This window comes from Lycorma delicatula, chromosome 8 (genome assembly GCF_047948215.1).
Source record: "Lycorma delicatula isolate Av1 chromosome 8, ASM4794821v1, whole genome shotgun sequence".
In the NCBI taxonomy this organism is placed as follows: domain Eukaryota; kingdom Metazoa; phylum Arthropoda; class Insecta; order Hemiptera; family Fulgoridae; genus Lycorma; species Lycorma delicatula.
The window spans coordinates 53,184,412-53,211,078 of NC_134462.1; the positions used below are offsets into that span (position 1 = coordinate 53,184,412).

The 26,667-nt window shown below is 28.6% G+C and overlaps 1 protein-coding gene across 1 annotated transcript; it reads left to right on the forward strand.

Moving 5' to 3' along the window:
* The first annotated feature begins 1,250 nt into the window (after positions 1-1,250).
* On the forward strand, positions 1,251-26,490 carry LOC142329071 (eukaryotic translation initiation factor 4E type 3-like). Its single transcript, XM_075373369.1, has 6 exons — positions 1,251-1,425; positions 8,427-8,547; positions 11,967-12,074; positions 15,597-15,719; positions 19,529-19,628; positions 21,590-26,490. The coding sequence occupies exons 1-6, from the start codon at positions 1,286-1,288 to the stop codon at positions 21,655-21,657; spliced, it is 660 nt and encodes a 219-aa protein (XP_075229484.1). The 5' UTR covers positions 1,251-1,285; the 3' UTR covers positions 21,658-26,490.
* The last annotated feature ends 177 nt before the right edge of the window (positions 26,491-26,667 follow it).

Below are 26,667 nucleotides of genomic sequence, written 5' to 3' on the forward strand. Positions count from 1 at the left end.
CGCACCTGCTTGGACGGATAGTCTAAAATTTAAAACTTATAGGGACATTTTGTTGAGAGCCCAGCGCTTTTGTTGTTAACGGTGATAGGTAGTTCCGTACAATTTCTCTTGAGGCTGTCCTGGTAATTGCTGGTGTAAAGCCTATTGATGTGCTTGCGCTTGGTATCAACAATGCTATTTCGCAAAGAAGTTGGGTCAACTAACTTATGCTAGAATTACAGAAACTGAGAGTAATAGATTTCAGTTGTAGCAGACTAGATGGGATGAGACGGCTGATAGGCGTTACACGTTTGGTTTTTTTCCTGACTTGAGAAGTCTGCGGGGCTTCTCTTGGATGTCTCCTAACGAATATATAACTCAGTTTCTTTCGGGCCGTGATGCTTTTAGGGATAGGTTGGCTCGTTTCGGCCTGGCTGATTCGGGTTTGTGATCGAGGTGTGGCATAATAGATGACGCCTTTCATATTTTATATGTCTGTCATCGGTATGATGAAAGACGATTAGAGATAGTGAGGCAGTTATGAGATATTGGGTTTATTTTAGATTTAAATGGAAACTGGAAAAGCCATTCATGTTTTGAAAACGTATGAAGTTTGCTCTTAGTGGTTGATCATCAGTCTGGTATACATTATTTATTTAGAGGGTGCAGTTTCTTTCTACATTTCGTAAGGGAGTGTGAGCGATCAGTTAACCGATTCAAATTACTTTGCAGTGACCATGTGCTTAACCACTCAATTAATTTGCACCTTCGATTAAAGATCCCTATTCTAATATATGCTGTTATGGGAAAAATCCACTTTAAAAGTATAAAGAAAGAGGTTATATGCTTTTTAAGTATTTTATAAACCCTGGAGACCTGATGCAGTTTATAATGTATATTGAATGAATGTGTATTTTTTAAATACAATATTTAATGATTATAAACAAGATTTTGCTAGAAGTTTGTAACTACATTTTAAATCTTGTTTCTAAGAATTATACTTTAATCGTTAAAAGATTAACTTAAATGATTGAACATAAACTTATTTTTACGATTTAATAAAAAAAACAATTAATTTCTCCCTTTTACTCACGTATATAAAAATCTTAAAATCAATGATTCCAGTTAAAATAATTAGTTATTTTGTTTTATATGAATTGCTATCACTTTGCGTATTATAACGTATATTTTTTAGCTTATGTTATAATTTAGAAACGCTCAGTTGGTAATAATGATGCTTATCATAATAGTTGCGTATTAGGTCGTTTCAGTCAGCTGATAAACTTACGGCGAAGGGCACTTAAAAATGGCATCAGACTCTGGTGATGATAGTGGATATTCTTCAAAATCTATGCCGGAATTTAATGCTGATGATATTGAAAGGTTACAGGACAGTGATAGTGAAGAAGTGCCTTTACAAACTCCATGGACATTTTGGTTTGATAAGTAAGTAATGAAAGTCGAGAACGTTAGCGAAGTTTGAAATATCTGTATGGAAAATTTGCTTTGTATATTGGTTTTCATTAAATTTTGTTACAGACTTACTATTGTATTGAGAGCATGTTTCTTTCCTCTACCGAATAAAGGCAGTACATCATTTCGGTGCATTATTTTAGACAGAATGAAGTACATAAATCTGTTGCTTTATACTGCTTATACCAGTCTTTTTCACGACTGCGCGCATATAAAGCAATCCAATTACATGAGGGATTATTCAAATTTAAGACCACTGGTATTCACTATACAGTGATGTCTTTAATGAACAGAATGAAGGTGTCTGTAGCAGAGTAAATATCACCTTTACTTCACAGATTTTGTATTCCAATATGCAGTAGTATATTTGATTCATTGAAGAAATGTAGGATTAGATTAATATTTTTTTTTGATCTGCTTTTATTTATTATTTGTATATTTTACTTTTTTTATTACTCATTTTTTTAAATAAAAAATGAGTATATTGTATATTTTTTTATAAATTTAATTTCATTTCTATGTACAAAATAAGTTTAAAAAATAATATAGAAAAAATAACTTAAAAATAAATAAAATGCCACATTTAGCTAGATTTCATAAAAAATCTAAAAAAACCTATTCAATGAGTACCATGGTACCCATTAAGTCGAATCATGATTCGACTTCCGGAAAATTTTGACATATCTTTGTGTTTCACATCCCCCAGACTCCAAAACCACTGTCAGCTCAAAAGTTTATATATCTATATATATTTCACACTCTTTTGGACATGATAACTGCTGTAATTTTGCGCAAATCACTTTCAAATTATTTCTTAAAAATAAACTAGTCGAATTCGTTAACGGCCAAAATCGGACCATGGGGTGGAAATAGGGAGGGCTTTAAAAACAATTATATCGCTATAACTATCTTATTAGTTAAAATATCAAATTCTTTTAAAGTTCTTACTATTTTTGGATAAGGACCTTAAACTTATGTAAGTAAAAGTTTTTGATATCACCAACCATTGGCCCAGGGGATGGAAAAAAAGTGGGGTGTCAAAGACAAAAAAAACATACCTCCCTTATTAGGCACATTATCAAATCGGTTTAAAGTGGTCATTAGTCCTCTAAACATTACCTAAAACTTTTGTCTGAAACAAATTTTGATATGATCAACTTTTACAGCAAGGGATGATCAAAATGTTGCTAGAGTTGTAAGAAGATGGGGCTTGTCATGCTAAACTTGTGAAACTATTTTTCTATGCAACCATTGTCGTATTGAGCAAGTTTGAAGTTCTTCTTAATTTTAAGGTGGAAATCTTTTTTATCCCTTACTTAGCATCGCTGAAATCTACCTCTGCCTTCTAGCATGCCGAAAGGGATTTTTTTTATATAACATTTTGTTTAGCAGATGATAATTGAGGTATGCTCTGCATGGTAACAAGGACATGTTCGATTGTTTTGCCAAATTAATAAACTTAAATTTTTTATACAAAACAATTTACATTATTGTAAAAACTCATAGTTCATAATTTTAAAATAAAATAAGTTTAATATTTTTCTTTAGCTCATTAAACATAATCTTCATCAATACATATATGTAAATTGTAATTAAATAATTTAATTTTAATATTTAATTGCTCAAACATTATTGTTTAATTATAATACTTTAATTATTATACATTGATTGTTAATTGAATCAAAATATTATATAATATATAGTTTAGGATTGATCCTAGGTTAGGTCTAACATAGGGTGTTGTTATCCGTAAAAATAACTACTATTTTCTGAAGTCACATGTTTATCATCCGTACCATAATTTTTTTGGTATTTTTACCAGGTGTGCAAATATGAAACTGAAATTTTTGTATAAAAAGTACACGTTTATTATATGAAAATGATAAAAAAAATATTTTATTCAAAATATTGTCCATCGCTAGCTATACATTTTTCCCATCTCGCTTGACAATTTATGAATACCACACCAAAAAAACTGTTGCTCTTTTGAAGCATACTAGTCATCAAGCCATTTTCATAAGAACTGAAGCACTACTTAGCAAGTGCGTGCCCCATTGGTGCAAATAAATAGTCAGAGCCAATAGACAGAGCCAGGTCTGTTGGGTAAGCTGCATGCAAAAGTATTTCCCAACTGAACGCTTCAGTTGTTTCCTTGACTGGTTTTGCTATGTGTGATGGTGCATTATCATGAAGCAAAATCACTTTGTGTTGCTTTTTTGATATTCTGGTCGTTTTTCATGCAATTCTTGATACAAATCGATCATTTGTTGTCGATAGTGTTCCGTAGTAACAGTTTCGCCAAGTTTAGCAGCTCATAATAGATCACACTTCTGGTCCCACCAAACACAGAACATTGTCTTCTTTCCATAGCAATTTGGCCTTGAAATCGATGTCGATGGTTCGTCTGGAGTTACCCCATGATCTTTTACGCTTAGGATTCTCTAAATATATCCACTTTTCACAATTCAATGGAGAAATGACTTTCTTTTATATGGCGAGCAGTATTTTCCAAGTGGTTTTTTAGTTTTCTTGCTGTCTTTCATTCAGTTCATGTGGAACTCATTTTCCCATCTTCTGGATCTTTCCCATGGCTTTCAAATGTATGGAGACAGCATCTTATGTTATATTTAATTGATTTTTGAGTTGTTGCATTTGAGGATCATCCTCATCCAATAATGCTTGCAATTCACCATCTTAAAATTTTTTCAGTGGTCTTCCATGTTCTTCGTTTCTCACGTCAAAATCGCCACTTTTGAATTTTTTTAAACCACTCCAAGCACTGTGATTTACCAAGAGCATGCTCACCATAAGCTTTGACAAGCATTTGATGCAATTCTGCAGCAGTTTTCTTTAAATGGTAACAGAAAATCAATGCTGTCCACAAATCGTAGTTTGTAGGTACAAAATTCAACATGTTCAATGCTTATTAAAAATATGCTGTTGTATGAAACTTGTATTGTTGTGAGTTGAAAATCTTTGTCAGCAGTCAGAGAAAAAAAATGGCACCAGTGATGCGATTTGACAGTAACTACATTGACTGCTAGGGCCATCTACAGACAAATTCCGGTTTCATATTTACACACCTGGTATCGTACTACATGAAAAGTATGTTTATGAAATTAGCATTATAATTTTATTGTATATTAATGTTATATTATTGATTTAGTCTATTCTGTACTGGTTATTAAGTGAATTTAATCTATAGATTTACAACATGAAGGTTATTGTAAACTCAGATTTAATATGTTATATGAATCAGTTTAGCAAATTTGTTTATTCTGTTGAATGTTACTGACATTAGATTTTGCAGTTCAAAACAACTGCATTTTACTGGTTTGATGGTTAAAAAAGTTTTGGGACAAACTAATTGATTACCAAGCATTTCTGAGGAGTATCCAAAAATATTGTAAGGCTTGGTATCTTATTATATAAATATACAATTAAGTATTTACCAAATCTGTGAATTTATTATATAGTACAAATCATTTCCTTGAAATTATGCTTTGCGGTTGAACTACTTAACTGAACCCACCGGGTTGGTCTAGTGGTTACAACTCATCATCACAAATCAGCCAATTCCATAGCTGAGTTCTAAGGCTCTAATCCTGGTAAAGATTTTTATATAGATTTGAAGACTAGATCATGAATACTGGTGTTCTTTGGTGTTTTGGTTTCAATTAACCATACATCTCAGGAATGGTCGCCTGAGACTGAACAGGACTGCACTTCATTTACATTCATACATATTGTTCTCATTCATTCTCTGAAGTAATACCTTACAGTGGTTCCAAAGGCTAAACAGAAAAAGAAAGACTACTTGACTGAAATGCACTGCTGCATATCCTGTCAATCAAAAGTTACAAATAGAAATAGCTTAAATTTAATTTTCTTAATATTTTGCACCGTTTTTATTGATTTATTATTTACATCAACAATATATTTCCACTTACCAACAATTGTTTTTTAATGTATTAGGGTCAATCCATTTGAAATGACCCAAGGATGGTTGCTTGACCAATTCAAAAAAAAATTGAAACTTACCCCACATGTTGTGCTTCCTCCATGTCTCAGGACGGACCTTAAAATTGTTTTTTTATTTTTATTTAAGTAGTTTACCTGTGGCAGCCATTTTTGTTATGGTGCGCACACCTATTTTTGTGTAAGGGTTTATGGAAAAAAAATCATAATTAAAAAACTATTGGTCCTGGAAGGATAAAACAAAACGCAATTTATCAATGTTTTCTCAAGGTAAAAGATTGATCAGTGCTTTATTTACCTATCTTTCTTCTTTCTATAAGAATATTACCAATAAAGTTGAACGTGAAAAACAGTAAAATTTCACTTTTGGTAATTTTATTCAAGATGCGGGATGGCATACACAGTTTGAATTATTTTTTTATGTCTAGGTATATGTTAGTAGTTTTACCATAAATAATATTAATGGTGATATACTTACCCCTAAATTTTAATGAATTTTTGAAAATAGTTTTTTTTTAAATTCAGATTTTAACTTCCAAATAACTGTGATGGGGCTGATGATAAAAATCAAATTTGCACAACTTGCAATGTTTTTGTAGAGGTTTATGACAAATAAAAAAGTTGTAACCTCTTAAAAATCATGAAAAACCTGTTGTTAAAAGCGATACCATTTTGACTCGCTAAATAAGTGCTTCGAGTTTCTTGTCTTCTTGACACTTTATTATTTTTACACTTATTACTGTAGTTGAAATAGACTTGTTTGAACCTTTCAACTGCAGTGTTCATGTTATAACAGGTGCTTGAAGTCATTTCCAGCCATCAGGAAAATTCATGTTGTAACATGCTCATTTATGCTTGTTGCATCATTTAGCTTTGTAGTTACGACTGGTTAGTCTGACATTAGTCAGTGACCTGTTCACATCTTTACCAAATATCTTCTTCTTTAGACATCCCATGGGAAAAACGCCTGTGGTGATGTGGGAGGAACAACCAAACGAGAGGTGGCAAAGGCCACCTCTCGTGGTCTTTGTAGTAAAAAAACACAGTAGTCAAAAAACTGTTTTGACTACTGTGAAAGAGTTGTTGGTACTAGAAGCTACCACAAGTATGTTCCTGTAGCAGAAGGGATTGTAAGATGGTTATTTTACTTGACTCCAAGGACTATGAAGACCATCCTGTGTCAAGTATTGTACCAATACTTGACATAGGTAAAGTTCACTTAAGGTAAAAGACTCTATTGCTTGTGTGTATGACAATCAGTGGTGGATAGAAGTGGTAGATATTAACCTCAAAACTGACAAATGCAGGTTCATTTTTCCACTCATTTGGACCATGTACATCATTTCAAAAGTTTCAACGAGTCAAAGTGTGGGTACCAATCTGCAAAGTCTTGAGAAGTTGACATCACATGAACTAACTACAGTGGCGGTTCGTTCTCACACAATTTCAAGAGAATTATCAGAAAAGGTATCACAGCTGTTGGTTAACCACACTAAATAATAAAATTTCATTGCTACAAAAACAGGTTATTTCATTGATAAATAATTAAACTTTGCTACAATTTATTTTTTCTTCCATAGTGTTTATAAAAATAAAAATGAATTCTTGAAAAAATATGTAGGCTACTCATTGAAATCTCAGTTTGGGTAAGTTTTACGAGCATTTTTGAATCAAAATTGTATTAGGTTACAGTATTGGTTAAGTTATTAAAATACGACCTATCATTAATAATTTAAAAAAAAAACAATTTTAAAAATATTGAAAACGTCAACTTCAACAACTTGGGGCTAAATATAAAAAATAAATAAAAACTGTTGGAGAAATAAAATAAATAAAAAAGTGCAAAGAAGACAAAAAACCCCTTGGAACATTTATTTTACGAGTCAAAATGGTATCTTTAACTTTTTTATTAATACACAAGAAACTTTTTTATTTGCCACAAACATCTACAAAAACACTGCAAGTTGTGCAAATTTGTGGTTTTTGTCACCAGCCCATCAGAATTATTTGAAGCCAAAATTTGAATTTTAAAAAAAAAAATTTGTTTTCAAAAATTCATAAAATTTTAAGGGGCAAGTAAATTACCATTAATCCCTACATATTCAAAATTAATTCAAACTGTGTATGCCATCCCTGTCTCTTGAAAAAATTACGTAAATGAAATTTCACCATTTTTCATGTTCAACTTTATTGGTAATTTTCTCATAGAAACAAGAGAGATAGGTAAATAAGCCACCGGACCAATCTTTTACCTTGAGAAAATATGAATAAATTGTTTTTTGTTTCATCCTTCCAGGACCAATAGTTTTTAGTTATGATTTTTTTCTATAAACCCTTACAATCACATAATATCGCGCACTGTAACAAAAATGGCTGTCACAGGTAAACTGCTTACATAAAAAATAAAAATAGTTTTAAGGCCCTGAAACATGTAGGAAACAAGTGGGTTAGTTTCAATTTTTTTTTAATAGGTCACGCAACCAACTTATGGTTTTTTGTGACAGTTCAACGGGATTGACCCTTATCCAAGTGCTTTCAGATTCATTTTTCCATCATCAGGGATTGTTTAAAACTATGAATTTGTATCTGTGCATATAGTGTTAAATTAGGTATGATTATAATTAAAATTGTTATTTTTATAACAGTCAGTCGTCAATAATTAAAATAAGTTATACGTGAAGTAAAATAAATTGTTGTTATCAGTAGGATGTACGTAAGTCGTATACACCCTACTGACATGTTTTATTTTACTTAATGTATAATTGATTGTAATTAGTGACGACTGACTTATATAAATAACAATTTTAATTTCATTTTAATTTTAATCATACATATAACATTACATGCTCGGATACAAATTCATAGTTTTAAATAATCCCCGATGATGGTGAAATGATCTTAAATCGCTTGGACAAGACATTAAAAAAATTTGTTGGCAAGTGGAAATATATTGTTTATACAAATCCTTTAATAGTATTTATTTATATTCTTTATAGATCGTTACCTGGTGTAAATGCTGAACAGTATGAAAAGAATTTGAAAAAAATATATACTGTAAAAACTGTACAAGGCTTTTGGGCAGTTTTCAATAATATTCCTGGTGCAGATGAGTTGCAGGTAAAGAAGGATTTTAACTATTTACATGTATCTTATATTGAAGTGAGTAATTAATTCACTGCTAATTTTATAGTTACTTGGCTTTGACAGGTTGAGTAAATTTTTAATTATTTGATATACTGCCAGTAGTTCTGTTTTTATGGCAAATCCCTGTTGATCATCTAAAAAACACCCTCTAAACTGAATCTTGACATATATACAGGGATTTATGGTATTTGTTCTAAATACTTTCAGACATTGTTTCTTAAATCCCATAATTATATCTTAAAAACCTTGGATTCACTTCCTTTTGTACTAATTCAAACTTTTTCTAATATTTGCTCAAAACATATACTACATATTTTTCAGAGTTTACAAAGAAAAACAAAAATCACATTTTTCCACACATTCAAGCGCCGTATAAATAAACAGTTCGTGATCAGCATGTATATTTGGTGTGATACGCATATATATTTTAAGTATCCATACTGCTATCAACAGTATAGTCATTGAAGTATTTGTTATTTTTTTAACGTGAAATATACAAAAGTATGTTGAAGAAAGTTGATACTCAAGATAGATAGAATTTACAAGGCACTTTTCTGTGGGCCTACAAAAAAAACATGCTGTTTGAAAAGTTTAATACTTTCAGATGTGTTTATTCTTTGCTTGCTTTGATATTTTTAATAAGATTAACTATAATTTTAGTATTGCTTAATAATAATAAAATATTTTAATTATTTCATACATTGTCGTATATTGATGAAACTTCGTAATAATTCTTTATTTTCATTTCCCTCTAACATCTTGTATGTTGGAGACAGCAGAAATTTGAGTGGGAGAACATTTATTTCAGAGATAGTTCTCAGGTTTAACCATTTTATTCCACCATGCAAAAATCCATTTGCCAACTAATAGCAGTTTTTAGTGTTCTATGGCAAATTTAGATTATTTCATTTTTTGAAATAGAAAATTAGAAAGATTATTTTTTTATTATTTCATTAGAGATATTTTAAAAGCCATATACAGTATATACAAAAGTTCCCGGACTGAAGCTATAAAAATTAAAAAAAAGCTGAAAAAACATATTCATATTTAAGCTTACTCTCCCTTCAACATGATGCAAAGTTTAAATCTAGTCTAAAACACACCCTCTAAAATGAATCTTGACATATATACAGGGATTTATGGTACTTGTTTTAAATACTTTCAGACCTTGAAATACTTATTGTCCCTTAAAATAATAACATATCATTCACCAGAGAAGTATTTTCTTACTCTCCTAAGACTCTGTAGTTGTTATTCTTGTCTATAAGAAATAAAAATTGATTTACAAAATTATAGATCAATTTTTTGATTGATTATTATCTATCTGTACTTTAAGTGGTTTGGAAAAATTACACAAAATAGAATTTTAAGTTTCTTAAAAAACACTTATCTAATGAGCCAACTAATCCCCAGTTATTAAAAAATGTTTAATTAGCATAGATAACAAAAATGTAATTTTTCAATTTCAATAGACTGTTATAGGTCCCTTCTTCTTAATAATTAAAAACTTAGTTATCTCATTATCAAATGAGTTGCTTATAGTTCGTTATAATTTACTAATTATAACTAATAATTATAATTTACTAATTATAGTCATAATTTACTAATTATAAACAGATAATTAAAATTAATTTTTTTCAAAGTATACATATTGTCACCGAATGGCTTTGACGGCACGTGACACTTACTAACCTTATGGTAGTTCTGAGAAGGACTGTTGTCGTTGAATGGCTTCGACTACTCGTAATTCATAACCTTGTGGTAGCCTTGAAAAGGGCCATTTTTTGCATTAGCTCTGAGAAGAGCTGTTAGGTCTGGAAGCTGGTCTCCGGTGAAGTCGGGGAGTTGCAGCTCATTCATTGAAATCAGACCGGGCTTTCCCTCAGTGGCAGTTGGGCCCCCACTACAGCGTGGCAGTGGTGGCTCCCAGAGTCCTGCAGTGTCGGTTCTGCGTCGGTCATCCTTTGCCAGTGTGGCCAAGGTGGTTCTCCCTGAGCAATCCCATGCTGGACTGGCTCCTGTTGCTGAGTCCGTCAGCCAGGGTGATTGCCAGCCCAGTGAGCTGGAGCTGGAGCAAGAAGGTAGTGTCCACCTCCAGCGATTCCCTCGACGGGTCGGCCAGGCCTGCTGCTCCGGCAGGGATGTTGGCATCCACCAGGAGGTCCCATGTTGAGGTGACCAGGTAACTTCTGTCTTCTTCTTCTTGGTCTTCTCCAGGTGGTGATCAACAATGAATTAAAAATTCACTCTTGTGCATGCTGTTTTATTGGAGCCTGAGAGTGGTGAGGCCGCAGCAACCGCTATGGTGGGAGAATACGCAGTGGTAGTAATGCTTGTATCAGTGCATCCATATACTGTGCGCCAGCTAACATCTGAGTCGCTGTACTGTGTTCATCCGCCGATTTTAAATTAGGCATAGGCATATATGTGGTAACAATATATAAATTTAGATACTAAACACAGGGAGGTGTACCCTTTACTCTTATAATGAATGATCTTCCTTCCTTAAATAACTCACTGTTAACTTCAGTGTATATGAGCAATTCTATTTATATCCAATGAAAGTCATTTAAAAAGGAATAGAAAATTTATTTGCAATTCAAAAAATTATTCACGTGATAGATTGTATAACATTAAATATGAATAAAACTAATTGCTTGATATTTCTCACTAGATGTAACATTGACAGTCACACAGGTAGCTTTCTCATTAATGGTAATAATAGTATTTCTGTTACCAATAATATGAGATTTTTGGTTTTCTTGTTTTTTGGTCTTTTGTAGGACAATCAAATTGGTTTCATTTGCAACAAAATTAAACCTTACCATATCACTTTGAAACATTTTAATAAATGATTAAGATTTGTAATCATTATTAAACTTTTATTCTGCTTAAATATATTTCTATCTAAATTTATCATCTCTTGGAGTTACAAAAGGTCTTTGAACTTTTTGAAAAGTTGGGGAAGTTTTTTTTTTATCCATGTTGTAGCACATACCTTTCCAAGTGTGATTGTATATTGTATAATAATGATGTAACAATCTGAATAAAATATTTATTTGTTTGTCTGTCTTTAATGTAAATTTCAGAATTAATATTTCTTGATCACTACTAAATTTTTTATCTGCCACATTGTTGCTGCTTTTTTTTATTTATATCAGAAAAACATTTGACCTGTAGCAACCCAGTTATCTGCGTTCTGATTACTTGAGGTACTAAATTAATTGAATATTTGCTGTTTCTTTATTTATTTTCAGTTATTAAAAAATAATTATGAAAGCACTGATTTCATGCCTTTACTGTATAACAGCTTGATGTATTTATTACTGGTTTTTATTGTTGATAGTTTTAAAAAAATTAGTACTCATTTTGAAAATTGTATTTTTTAATAGCCTCGCTATAGTTATCATTTAATGAAAGAAGAGAGACGACCTCTGTGGGAAGATAAAGTAAATCAAGAAGGAGGCACATGGCGATTTAAGTGTCTTAAAAGAGATACTGTGAGTATTCATTTTTTTTCTTTATGTTAAATTGTTGTAAAGATTAATTGTGACATGTCATGCACAATTGATCACTTTTCAAAAAGGAATTGGAAGGGTATTGTTTTGACTGACAATTCTGCATATATAAATCAGTTAGAAAACTCTTTGTTACTTTCATGTTTTTAAATTATGCATTTCTATTAATTAATGTTAATACATTCTACTACGTATACATTTTACTTTTTAAATGAAGAGATAGATCTTATCTACTGGCTTATAAGTTTTAACTAAACATTAGTATATAAATTATACTCTCTGAATTCACAATAGACCATTGAATACATTGTCAAACTCTTTCATTGTCAAACATATCACAATTTGTTTGTAAGTCGATTGATATTTGTAATAAACATTGTTCAATTTCCACATAGCTAAACTGTTTGAAATGAAATTAATTTTGTACATGAACTTTAGATTTTTGTCCATTTGAATGAGAAACTTCATTTCATCCAAATTGTCTCACTTTGACCAGCTTGTGTTAGAGTAACGCTGTTATGAATATGTTATGTTAGTCTGAACAGTTGCCCAGAACTCCTTCATCCTTTAATCCTTTGATTCAAAATCTGAAATTTCTATATTGTATAGAGTAACCTTTTTATCTGAAGCAACTTGTTTATTAGTAATTTCTAATATTTAAATCCAATTAATTCTAAATGTTTTCCTAGAATATATCATAAAAGCAATTTTTCCTTCAGTTTAAGAACTGGAAGTAGGAACAAACTCAAAATCAGTGTGAAAATTATTATATTATCTATGTAAAAATTATTAAAGGGATTGTCTGTGAACAATAGCCTCCCAGAATTGTCTAAACCTGTTCATCATTTTAACATTTTAAAAGATCTTCAGATAAAATTGATTTTCTTGTCTCATTCTTAATTCTTTTCAGTGTATTTATATTTAAAATATTATCCAAAGAGTTTTTACTATCAGTTAATTACATCCATTTTCAACCTTATTTAGACAAAAATAAACAAAAAAATTTAAATATTTTATTACATTAACTTACATTATGATTAAAATGATTAATTTTTTTAAATTATAAGATGATGCCATATTTATACAATCGTGAACATTTTAAGTAACCAGAATGTAGTAAGTCACAAAGTCAGTAAGCACAAAGAATTCAGTTTCTGATCGAAAAATTATATTACCTACTTCAGTAGCCAATCAAGTGTAAAAATAAAGATAAGTAAATTCAGCTTCATAGATTACGTCCTGTATTACATATGAAATGCATAAATACAATTACAAATATTTATTTCCTCTAGACTTTATATTAAATCATGTAGAAAGCACTTATTGAACGATTTTTCTCCATTTTGGAGTTCTTCACTGTTTAAAAAAATTAATTATAATAAAATTTAACAAAGATCATCAATTAGTTTTAATGACTGTGTGAAGATGTTAAAAGATGTTACAGTGCTGGCCAGCGCACCTGTTTCCAATCACTATATTCCATATGAATATTATTTTTCTGTGGGTACTAAATAAATGAATGAAATGTTTTGTAAAAAATTATCTTTGTGGCTAGTTAGACAGGATGTATAAGAGAAAATATTTATGGAAATTAATATTATTTTTAGCTTTTGAAAAATTTTATATATGACTCCCATAGTTGCAAGTCATTTGTAATTCTTACAGGTCAGTTTTATAATTTTAATATTTTTTGATTTTGACATTTTATTACTGTGAAAAAATTAAATATGTAGAAATATAAAAAATTGTTTCACTATATTTATAACTTCACTGCCAACAGTAGATTTTAAATGACTTTGATTAGACAGATTACTTCAATTTTGACTGTTTTTTCCTCATACTTGAAAATGCTGTCAAGACTTTTTTTTTAACAAATGTTCCTAGACATTTTATATTTTCCTACTGGATTTTATGACGTGAATTATTTTTACCAGATTATCATTAATAGTAAAATTTAAACATTTTGTTTTACCCATATTAACAATTGTTTTGTACTTAACCATTTCAACTCCAGAATCTCTTTTGTAAGCTAATTTAACATTTTATTTTTTACTAGAAAATTACATTATCACTGAAAAGTATTGATTTTGCAGTTGAAAGATGGCAGGGTGAGAAAAAAGTATGGCATAAAGAGTAGATCTGTGCAGAACTCCATGCCAAGATTTAAGATATCTGAACTAAATTTAAGTTAGCATCAAGACAGGAATTCTCTACTAGTTTAAACCTATCGCTTAGATAAGATGGAATCCATTTTAGATCCAAGTCCTGAACATTATCTGTTTTTAAATAGTTCTCATTATAAGCTTTTACAGCTTCTGTTTTAGTATTACATAATCTTGATGTAGTTAATTTACTTTTTCTAACTGTTCTACTTTGAGGCTGTAATATAATTTTGTTCTGGAAAGTAATCTTATCTTTCAAATTATCAGCTTATAATTATAGGCATTATTCAAATTACCTGTTTTAAATGATTGTTTAATTTTACTCTTTTTTAAGATACTTGGAAAAGTTCCTAATGAAAGATGTAGCTCATCCAACTCCCATTGGTTTACTGCTTGAGTATAGAAGAAATGAAAGTTTAAAAAGCTATTTGAAATTGGAGTGGTTATAAGAAAAAAGAATGAAAAGTTTGATTAGCATATAATATTGTTCTTTTAGTTGAGTTCATTAAAAGTGATATTCTGAAGGGTACAGATTCATTGCTAGGAAAGAAATTTGAAGTGAATAAGAATCACAATTTTTATTCCAAGGATAATAGAATGTGACTGTGAAAGATAAAGAAAACATAATAAATCAGATGTTAAAACAATTTCTTTTTAGCAAGTAAAATTAGAAGTATGGACAGTGGAAGGAAGAAATCAGAAGCTGATTACTGTAAGTAAGACAAGCTTGATAATTAAAAAAAAAAAAAAAAACAGTATGTTTCTAGTACAGCTCTTGTGGACATTAGGTAAATCAGAGAAGCAAAGTATTTTAATATGCAATGTTATTGAAACATGTTGAAAATTAGGGAGGGAGTTGATCAAATTAAAAATGATACTTAAAAACAAATGAAAGAAAAATTTTAAGTTTCTGATTTGCAATACTGTAATTTATTTTATTGTTAGATAATGAATTCCAGTGACAGATACCTATTGAAGAGATAGACAGGTAAATTTTTAAAAGCCTTCCTGGATTAGAGGGCTGTAGAATAATATTACTCTAATTGTTGCTGCTTATGTTTATTACATTTATTAATAGTTTTGATGTTTCTGTACTTTTACAAATAAATGACTTCAAATAAATTTTTGAACTCATGGAGTTGGAAATTATATTTTTAAGTGATTAGATAAATATTTTTACTTAGTGATTATAGTTAGATATAGTTACTAAACTATCATTAGGTGTAGTTGATATAGGAATCATTTATTGTGGAAAAAAATTTGTAGGATCAAACATGTTTTTAAATATTATTTTGTGTTTTATAAAAATTGAGCTCCTTTATATTTTTTATTGTTTCTTTAGACCAGAGTATGGAAGGAGTTATTATTAGCTGCTATAGGTGAACAGTTTGTTGATTGTATGGCTGAAAATGATAGTGTATGTGGCATCACCGTAACTGCACGAGACAAAGATGACCTAATACAGGTATTAATTAGTATTTGTGTAGTAATTTTTCTTCATTTTGACATCTGTGTTTTAATTTATTTATTGAAGAATTAAAATTATTCATTGTGTAATTTTGAGTTTATTCTGTCTTTTTTAAAAATAATATTATTTATTATTCAGTGTACATTTGCAATAATTTTTTAAAATTAAAATGTTAAACTAGAATATCATGTGATTTTTCTTAATTTAAATTCAAGTAGTTGTCCTTTAGTTATTATTATGCTCTCTGCTTTCCTTTTCATACTCTGATAGGAATGTTATCATACAAATGGTGTATCTGTTATTTTTGTCCAGGAATATTATATTATCAGAAAATTTTCTTAATTCTAATAGTGTCTGTTGAAGTTGAAGTTATGTGTGTATCTGTTGCCATAAATTATTTTTCAGTGCTGATATACAGCTTAAAACTGTTAAATAAAACTTTTATTTTCATACATTTTGTTTGTTAGACCCTGAAATTCAGTAATTTATATTTATTTTAATGGGATCTAATTCTAGAATATTTTGATAAGTATGAAAACTGCACTGCGTTCTAGTGCAGGAAAGTAGTGTCTGGAAAATAATTAGAAAACTTTATTGCTTTATCTGTATACTTTATTGAAGTATATTAAAAAAGAAAAACTGGGTTCCTCATTTAAAAAACCACTTGCAGCAGCACTTAATAACATTGTAACATTAACGAAAGCAATACAGCAACTTTCATTCTCTTCAACTACTCGCACCACCTCGACCTTGAGTAGAATTTACTCTTTTCTTAGAGGTTCAGCATCTTCATTCAATCAAAAGTAGAAATATAGACTGGACTTGGCAGAAATATATTGTGGGCCTTATGTTCTTTTAAAAGACTATTAATAATGATCATTTTTCTGTAATCAGTTTCATACATCAGCATGTTTGTCATCAGTCAGTAAGATCTCTTAAATTCAGATTTGTAATGAATTTGGTTAATTAATCTAAATGTCTTATTAGTTTAAAAAGTCAAGGGTAGATTTTCTACCGTTGACTATACTGTAGTGCATAGTAATATGCACTTACAAAGGGCCATAGATTCTCTGAGCGTATATATTCTTTAATAGAGTACATACAGTATACACAGTAGTATTAAAACATTTGAAAAAACTGTGTATTAAAATATAACATTGAGCTCAAATTTAAAGTTTTTATTTTTTTTTTAAATATTGAACCTTTTAAAAAATTGCTAAATTCAATTACTAATATTACAAAATTGAAAATATTCAGAAAAATATACTTGTTAAACCTAGGCAAAATCATTTTCAGTGTAATGTTGTTTTATCTTCAAAAGTGTATACTTTCCATGTTATTCCATATAATTGATTTAAAAATTTGAAATGAAAGAAGAAAAAACAGTGGATGTGGACACCACTAAATAATTTTACATAATATTACTTTATAAATTCATTTAAGCATTTTGATTAACACTTTTTAGGCACTAATTATTTCCAGACACTAATTTTCATATTTTAAACTTACCAGCTAATTTTATATTTAATTTTTATGCTAAACAGTAAATAAATAAAAATTTACAACATAAATTTAATATTTCTTAAAAATTATTCTATGCATAAAATCCTCTCCCACTTTACCTTCACAACCCTTTTAAAATGAAATCTAATAAAAAATAGTTTTTTCATGCGTTCATTACTGGAATTGATAAACTATTAAATTTCGTCTACATGAAGTATATTGCTGCTGTTGATCTCAAAGATTTAAATTACATTTAAATTTTAAAATGTAGGCATTTTTTTGCGTTCAAAAAATTTTTTTTTCACAGTTTGATCCACATAATTGATGTGAAACAGTACATATTAAGGAGGCAATGGTAATACCTAAGCCAGTAATATGGCCCTCATTCTTGATGAGAAGATCTCAGAGAAGAGTTAGAGTTTATGTATTATTATTTTTTTAAAGTACATTAATAAAAGGAAGAAGTAGTTGTAATTTTACCCTAAAATATAAATTAAAGATGTCTTAGATTTTTTTATTGATTCATTTTGCTTAGTATTTTTTTATATGCCAGTTTCTGTAAAACTCCCTCCAAAACAATAAAGGGAAGCTTTAGTCACTTTTTATTAAAAATATCTTCATATTCTAATGAAAAAGATTCGTAATTTATATACAGTTGTGTCTGTATACATAAATGTTATCAAATGCACCCCTTTTCACAAATAATTATTTTCCATGTTGGAGATAACCTGCAAATGCCCTAAAACTGACTATTAAAGTCATTCTGTTCTGCATTATGTTCCAAAGACACTTCTTCCTCATTTTTTTGGAATTTTATCTTTTTCCTTTTCTTAGTGGTTTACATCTTATATCCATAATCTGAAGTTTATGTTTAACTCAGCTGTAAATGCATATTTAGTTGCTTTTTAGGTAGGTGCCTTATTCGTTTGAATTTAATTCACACATCCTCTTTGACACTGCTCTTTGTTACAATTTGTAATATATAATTGTATCCTTTATTCAATGTCATCTCTCCATATCTTTTCTTTTATGTCATTGAAACCAAGAATTTGGACAAAATGTATCTTTATCGCGTCCATACCTCATGCTTTTTCTAAGTGAAGTTTCATGTTCCTTAAATTTTTTGATACTAATAATTTTTTCATCCAGCTTTTTCCTAAGGACTCTGAAGTGAATTCACTTCACTTTGCATTAATTATGAGCCCTACAGCAAAATTTGGAAAGGCATGTCATGACATATTTTTATGGCATCAAACTTCCTGACCTGTTAGGAGGAAAAGACCATCAGGTTGTGACAATTAATTACAGAATTATCTCCAACCCCATCACAGATATTTTCAAATTTCCACTGGAATTGGCTACACACTGAGTAGTACAGGCAATTTGTCATCAAAATAGGCTGTGTTTGAAAATCCTTACCTACCGATTGATCTTTTGTCCATGCGGGGTGATGAGGGAAGCTTAACTCCAGATTTTTAACATCCCCTCCCATAGATTTTTGAAAAACTCGAAATACTCAAAAAGTTTTTGAATGCGTTTTTCTCTGAATTTTAGAGAAAAGTTTTTCAAACAAAAAATGTAGAGGACATTCAACTCTACAATTAATGTCTTTGAAGTTATGCCGTATAATTTGAAATTGAAATACTAGGTGGTGCTGAAGTTGTAAAAAAAACGTTGTAAACGAGTAGACCAATTTCGAACACGTGCTCAGTTCGCAAAATTTTCACACTTTCACAGGCTACAGCTCCAAAATTGTAAGTCGTACAAGAAAATTGTATAAATAAAAGTTGTCTGTTTTTCTTTTAAATTAACAACTTTTCCAAATGCAATACAGATGAAAAACAATTTTTTTCCAGTGAAAAACCCCAAAAAACACTTTTTTTTTGGGTTGTAGATTTGTTTGAAAAACTTTTCTCTAAAATGCATAGATTCAGAGAAAAACGCATTTCAAAAATTTTTGAGTTTTTCAAAAATCTATGGGAGGGGGATGTTAAAAATATGGAGTTAAGCTTCCCTCATTACCACCCCTAACATTGGAAAAAACATGAATCGGTAGGTAAGGATTTTCAAATAAAAATACTAATTGACTGTACTAGAGTTTCTGTAGTGCAACATATGTACAGTTGTTCTACATCATATTAAAATTTAATATGATGTAGTGTGTACATATTTTATTTATTTTTGTCATATTTGGAGACAGAATTTGAAGAGACAGATAAATATTTCATCTTTTATAGTGTACAGATAAGGTTGTTATTATGTATTTTAACATTGCTTCAGTTTATTTTTTATTTTTTTTTCAGGTATGGAATGTAATCGCAGAATTATCTGATGATTCAACTATTATTGACAAAATAAGTAATTTATTACCTGATGTTAATTTCTTAGCAAAGTTTTACAAACGTAAGTTCCTGTTATATTTTGTGACTGTATTTCTTTCATTTTTCTTTATTTTTAAATCTTTTCATGTATTTTTGTTTACAGTTTATTTGTGTATAATATTAATATCTGTAAATTTTATGTTCACCATTAAAACTGAATCAGTTTTTTGTTAGTAGACTTTGGTATACATTGTCTACTATTAAGTGAACTTCGTAGATATAATTTTGAGGAACATATCCTAACAATCTCCAACAGCTGTTATAACATATATTATAACAGCAGCTGTTATCCAACATATATTATCAATTTCAGTATCAATTATACTAAAAAAATTAACACTACAGTGCTTCTCCCATATTCTAAAAACCTTCTGCACCCTCATCTTGTAATTAGTGCAGAACTTTTATGTAGAAGTAAAAAATTTCTTTCATAATTTTAAAATTTTGTTGCAAATGCATAAAACCTATTATAGTGCTCTGTGATGCCAATTCCTGCTAGATTATAACTGATACTACCTGTCACATGGCAGACTTTTGTATAATTTTTTTAACTTTGTTCTTGTAATTACATTTAAAAATCTTAAACTGGATTGTTAACTTCTACGGTAGAGTGTTAATGTCTGCTTTTTATCCAGAATTTTCTGGGTTATAAAATATTATTTATAAAAAAAGTATGACAAATATAATTAAGCATCAGCTTATATTTACTTGATGAATAAATAAGTTAAAGGTGGTAAAACAAGGATCAAATTTTGCAGGAAAAGCAACAGGGTTTTACCAGCTGATAAGGTAAAATAAAACTTTCTCTTCATTCTTTGGTTTTTATAAAAATTCTTCACTCGTAGTATATAAATATAATTGAAGTAATAATTTACTAAACTATATTCCTATTTTATTAATCTCTTCCGTTTAATGAGAATATGTATATTATGTAAAAATTACCTATTTTATTACTTATTTTTTATATAACTTCACTTACCAGTCAATCTGCCATCTCAAAGCACATTCCTTAATATGTCAGCTACTATATCGGTTTATATGTCCAGTATATTTACGGTATATTCTCCCCTCGATTCCCCTCTTGTGTGGCAGTTATATTTTTTGTCAATTCTCCTCATTTATTTTTTTGTTATGTTGAATAATTCTAAATATTTAATTCTGCTGTTAGGAGGATTAAATTTATACCGGACTTGAGTGACTGGTGCCATGCCATTTGAATAAAAAAATTTTACAGTAGTTTTTTCAAAGACTCACAAGAAGAAGAAGAAGAAGAGGTGAACACTTACAAGTTGTGGATGCCTGTAAAAAAAAATTACAATATTATATTTTGTTACCCAGAAATCTATATGACTAAAACATACTAGTTGAAAAGGCAAGGGTTTTCCTCTAATTATGTAAAAGCAACCCAATTTTTTTCTTTAATACTTCAAGTTGGTAATTTTCAAACATCAGTAATAAGATGCTATCATCCTAGTTAAAGATACTCCAATCTCTTAAGAAATTTGAGTGGAACGATTAGCTATTTAATGATAATTATTTTCTGGAGAGGCCTTCTGAATGTGCTTGTCTGGTTTTGAAATCTCTGTGAATAAATCCTGCAACACAGTATTTTTTATTCTTACCCTTTCTTTATTTTTGACCCTTTTCTTTCTAGTAGTGCTCATGGAGTTTTACAACATATTGCAAGATCATGCAAAAGTTGTGGGCCTAAAAGCTGTTTGTATGGTGACTCCTTTGTTAGGTAAATAAAAAGCCAAAACCAGGATGAAATGCTCATTTAGCAAAACCAAGTCTTCTAATCAGTTGTTTTAGTTATTTTATATATTTTTGATGGCACTTTCATTATTGGAATTGACATTTTTATATATAATATTATCTGCAAGTGGAAACAATTTTCTCTACTTTATATTATATAATATCTAAAATAGTAATAATATGATATTTAATTATTATTTTACAGTAAATATTGTTTCTTTGTTACAGCTCATCAAACACATCACGCCTATGGAGGAACTGCTGGAAATCAGTTTGCATCACGATCATCTCGGTGATGATGTATCATTTTTATTACTTGATGTGTTTTAAAGATATGTAACTTTAAATTTTTTACCATAAAAAAGAATAACAATAATAGTTGTTCGCATACTCGTAGCAGCAGTTGCTACTAAAAACAATATGATTTCTTAATTTTTAATTAGATATAATTGTGAGTTATTGTGCAACGTTGTAATTATAAGTTAAACTAATTAAATAATAATATTGCTGCTAATAACATTGATAAAAAAATAAAGTATAAACAGTTAATTGAAATAAAATAGTAAAGACAAATGCTCAAAATTTTATATTAAAAATAAAATTGTATAACTAGATGTGCAATAATTGGTAAATAATCATTAATAGATTTAAATGAATTAGTAAATTCAATAAAGAAACAAAGATTAAAATATAAATGTAAAAAAAAATCCAAAGTATAAACACTTAAAAAAAATCTTTTCTGCCTGGAAAAACTATAGAACCTTAACAATTTTATTGTCATTAGTACAAGTTGAAGCAGTTAGTTTGCAAACTATTTTTGTAGTAGTTTATACCACAACTTGGTTTATACCACAAATGGATTATTACATTTTAAGATAGGTCCAATTGCCTCTAGATATCAAATTAAAAGTATTAAAGGTGTAATTGATATTTTTTTGCCTTAGTAACAATTCTGATTTAATATACCATAGATTAAATTATAATTTATTATAATTTTTTAAAAAGAAAATACAGTAGAAAAAGAAAATATTTTTTTAAAGAAAATACAGTGAATTTGTTTAATTATTTTCATGATAAAGTTAGTAAGCTTATAGGTAAAAGGTTTAACTCAAGAAATAGAGATATATATTGAATCCTAAACATTAATGTGTCTGAGTTAACACACACACACACACACACACACACACACATTGTTGCCTAAAAAACCTTCCTACCTGTAGCTTATTTTCTAATTTAATAGTTCTTGAGCTTTTTTTTGTATTATAAATAATGATTTAATAAAAAAGTATTTTTTATATGTTATTTGATTATAAAAAATACTTTTTTAATGATTTGCATTTAAGTTTCTTTCTTTAGTCTATTGCTAAAGTATACATTTTTATGATTTATTTTTTTATTTAGAAATTTGTTTGTAGACATGTTTACAGCATTTTATTGTATATTCTTTTTAGTACAATCAAAAAAGACTTCTGCTTATGTCAGCTCTGTATTTTGTTAATAACTGAGGTCAGGTTAGTTTAATTTGCTTCACTGAAGTAGATAAAATGTTGTAAAGAGTTTTTACCTCTAGTATTTTTTTTCTGTTTTTGTTTATTTATCATAGGTTATCTATGCAATGATTTTGGTCGTAATATTGCTGAATTTTCTGTTACATGAAATATATTTTTCTTACATTTCTTAATATTCAGTTAGGTTAAAACTAGTATAATTAATATATTCTTCTATTGCAGCTATAACACAACTAATCTAGTGATAATTCTGTGTTAACTCTTGTCTACTATAAAATATTTAATTATTTTAAAATAATATTTACTAAAATAGCAAACTGTAAAATTAGGATATCTATTTTTATAAATAAGTTTTAGTTTTTAGATATTTTAAAATTGTTCTCATTTCTCTCATTGCTCTTTATCTACATAATCTATTATAATTAATGTTTTATTGTATACTATATTTTAATTATAAACTTTCTCTATTTACTTAAGTCAGGTATGATTAAGTTTCATAATTATGGTGATTTTTGTTGGATTAAATTTAATTAATTATTGTTGTAAGGTTGTAGATTTGAAATGTTTATTTTGTTTTAAACAAATTTTAATATTATATTAATTAGCTGAAGGTGCATTCCGTACACTAGTATCTTGTGGAAAAAAATTGTTATGTACTAGTTAATGGGTTGTGATATATGATTTGTTTTATTCTTAGTCAGACATTTTATTGTATATAAAAAATTTATTTTTATAATTGAAAAGTGAAGTAGAATAATCTTATCTTATAAAAAAAAAATACTGTTTAAGTGATAGTCAGACAGTATAGCATAAAATAATGCAATTGTTGTGCATTTCCAATTTTAAAGCATATTCTTTGGTTTGTTGAGGATAATTGTCTTTTATAAGTTTATAGGATAGCGGTGATGTGAGATGGTGATTATAATGGTAAAACAGAACTACATAAAGGTACTAATCATATGTAATGAAATAAACTTTGCCATTATTACAGCTGATACCTGATAGTTTCATAAGCACATTTATGATTTTATTGATTAATTCTTAATAAAACTTTATACCGACGAAATATTTGGAAATCACTAAATTTTGAAGTGTTTAATCCTCAAATAATGCAAATAAAGTCTTGTGTTGAGAGTTTTCTCTGTCTTTAATTTGATAAATCACTAAATGAAAAATTATTGTATACCAAAAACTAATTTCCTAATCTAACAGTACAATTGGTTCTTATTTACTGAGAAGAAGGACCACCTAGTTAATATAATTTAAATAACAAAATATTTAAGTTGTAAAGTTTTAATTTATGATTTACATTATAATTTAACTTTTGGTAAAACAGCTTCCTTCACATTGCTTATGAATAATATCTTTCCTAATCCATTTGTACTCTATAAAATGAATATGAACAAAATGTATGTTGTTATTTATTAATTCTGTTATTATTTAAGGAAAGTTATTACAAAATACGATAAAAGTAATTAGCAGAATTGAATTAATACAATTGTTCTTAAACCAGTTTCCCTAATTTTTGAACCAGCATTATCAGAATACCAAACAGATACTAACAGTAGAAAATGTAATATGAAAGACTAGAACCAATTCTTTTTTTGTTTTAAGCAAATTTTGGTTGTAGAAGAAGAAGTAACATAAATAGCCTAATAAAATCTGAAGAGTGCGTTTGTTCATGAAACTAATAGACCATTAGTAAACTATTTTTTATAGTGAAACAGTACAATAAGCAATATTTATTGCTTTTAATGTATTGGTGAGATGTATGTAGATACCTACATACATCTGTAAAATTTATTTATCCTTCTGTTTTTTTCTTTTTTTTTATTTACTTTTTCTTCCTTACTTATCAGAACACAATTTTATTTTAAACAATTTTTTTTAATTTATTTCTAGGATTAAGCCTTTCCCTTTCTAATTGAATTCTCAATGTTGAAAAAGAAAGCCCTGCAATGAAATTATACTGGCAGTAGTAGGAACCACTAAATTTTCACAACCATTATTTTCAGTGTAAAGTTTGTCAATCACCACCGTGTCACTACTTCTTACATTCTCATCAATAGTCATGTACTAATTTTGAAAGTTAAAACATTCACTACAATTGACACAACAATTATTTCAGAGATTATAGATTCAATTTAATTTTTTTCAGTTGTAAAGTTTCTACATGAATTCTCGAAAATGTCACAAGGTTGTATTCTAACATGAAGTGTTACAGAAATTAACATGAAATTTCTTTTTGAAGGATTAAGGAAAATGTATTTGAAAATTTTAATTTGTTGGAAATAAACATTTCATGTTGTTAAATATAAAAAAAATTTAGTAAAAGTTTTGAATTGCAGTATAGTTTTATAAAGTACACAGGTCTCTGTGTAATAATTTTGCAATAAAAGATTTTGTTTTTGACTGGATATATGGAATAAGTATTTTGAATAACTGTTCTGAGTAATAGATTTTTGTTTACCAATATTTATCTATACATGATATATTTTCAATTACTATATGAAGACTCTATACAACACATTGTTTCATGCAGAAAGGGATACAATAAATACTTAGCACACTCTGTCTCAGTATTTCTTATGGCTGTGACGCATGTAAAATAAAGTATCTGAGGTATGAGTGGCATTAATCAAAGCCCTTGTACAGCCAGTCCTTGGCTGTATAATTAACAGAAAAAATATTTCATTTGTGGGACTGAATTTCAATGAGCTTGATATGCTGATATTAAAAGGTGTATTTGACTGAAAAAAGTGGTATGAAACAGCTTCACTCTTCTCTTTCTGTAATAATCCTGGATGGGTGTTCTTATGAATGATGACTGTACCATTTTTAGATTCAAATTGTTCCTTATCTGGTCATGGTAATGGCACTAAACATGCAAACAGATGGTATATCATCAAAAGATATTTCTTAATTCTTGATATTTATAAAAATGTATAATTACGTAACTAATGATACTTTGTTTGGTTATTTAAATTTAATAAGAATATTTGTGCATTAAATATATATATTGTCTGTATTAAAGAGAATATTCTGAAATTTATATTTTTCTATTTGTATTCTTGTATACTATATGATTTAATGATTTTTGTGTTGCACATAATTACCAGTTTTTACGATTTATTTCTTATAATTTGTATAAATTACACTTTTTGCTCAGTATTATTAATCAGATTATTGAAAATCTGCATCCTAATTACAATAATCAGAATTTTGCTGTTGCAAAACGCTGTTTATAAAATTTAATAAAAAAATTAAGCAAAAATGTAATGGATTGTATATAATTTTTTTAATAGATCAAATCTATTACACTTTTTAAGGAGAAATGTTCCATTTCTTGTAATAATTTTATTGCTTAAGGTACCCCTGACCTCTTGCAAGTGTGCAATTTTTTTGAGGTTAGAAATGCAGCAAAAATAATTTTAGATAAATGTACTACAGTTAAAATTGATGGAAAAATAGAGTAGTTAAACAAAGCCAGAAAAGATGTTTTTCTTGAATGAAGTTTAATTTTTGATGTCAAATAGTATTATCAAATTAAAAAGAAATATTTGTCTTTTGGTTCGTATAGAAATTTTGAGTTCTGGAAAATAAAAAAATTATTTTTTTATATTTTATCGTAATGAATTTACATTCTCAGGAAAATATTTTCTTATCTAGTTTTAATTCATGTGCAAATTTGCTTTATATTTAGACATTTGATACTTAATATTAAACATTATTTTTCTACTTCTTAAGGGCAGATTTATAAGGTGGTTTAAATTAATTGGCCACTGTGAAATTAGAATA

Coding starts and splice junctions, on each gene's coding strand:
- LOC142329071 (XM_075373369.1), top strand. CDS start 1,286: ATGGCATCAGACTCTGGTGATGATAGTGGATATTCTTCAAAATCTATG. Junction 1,426..8,426: donor TGGACATTTTGGTTTGATAA/GTAAGTAATGAA, acceptor TATTCTTTATAG/ATCGTTACCTGGTGTAAATG. Junction 19,629..21,589: donor CTTAGCAAAGTTTTACAAAC/GTAAGTTCCTGT, acceptor TCTTTGTTACAG/CTCATCAAACACATCACGCC.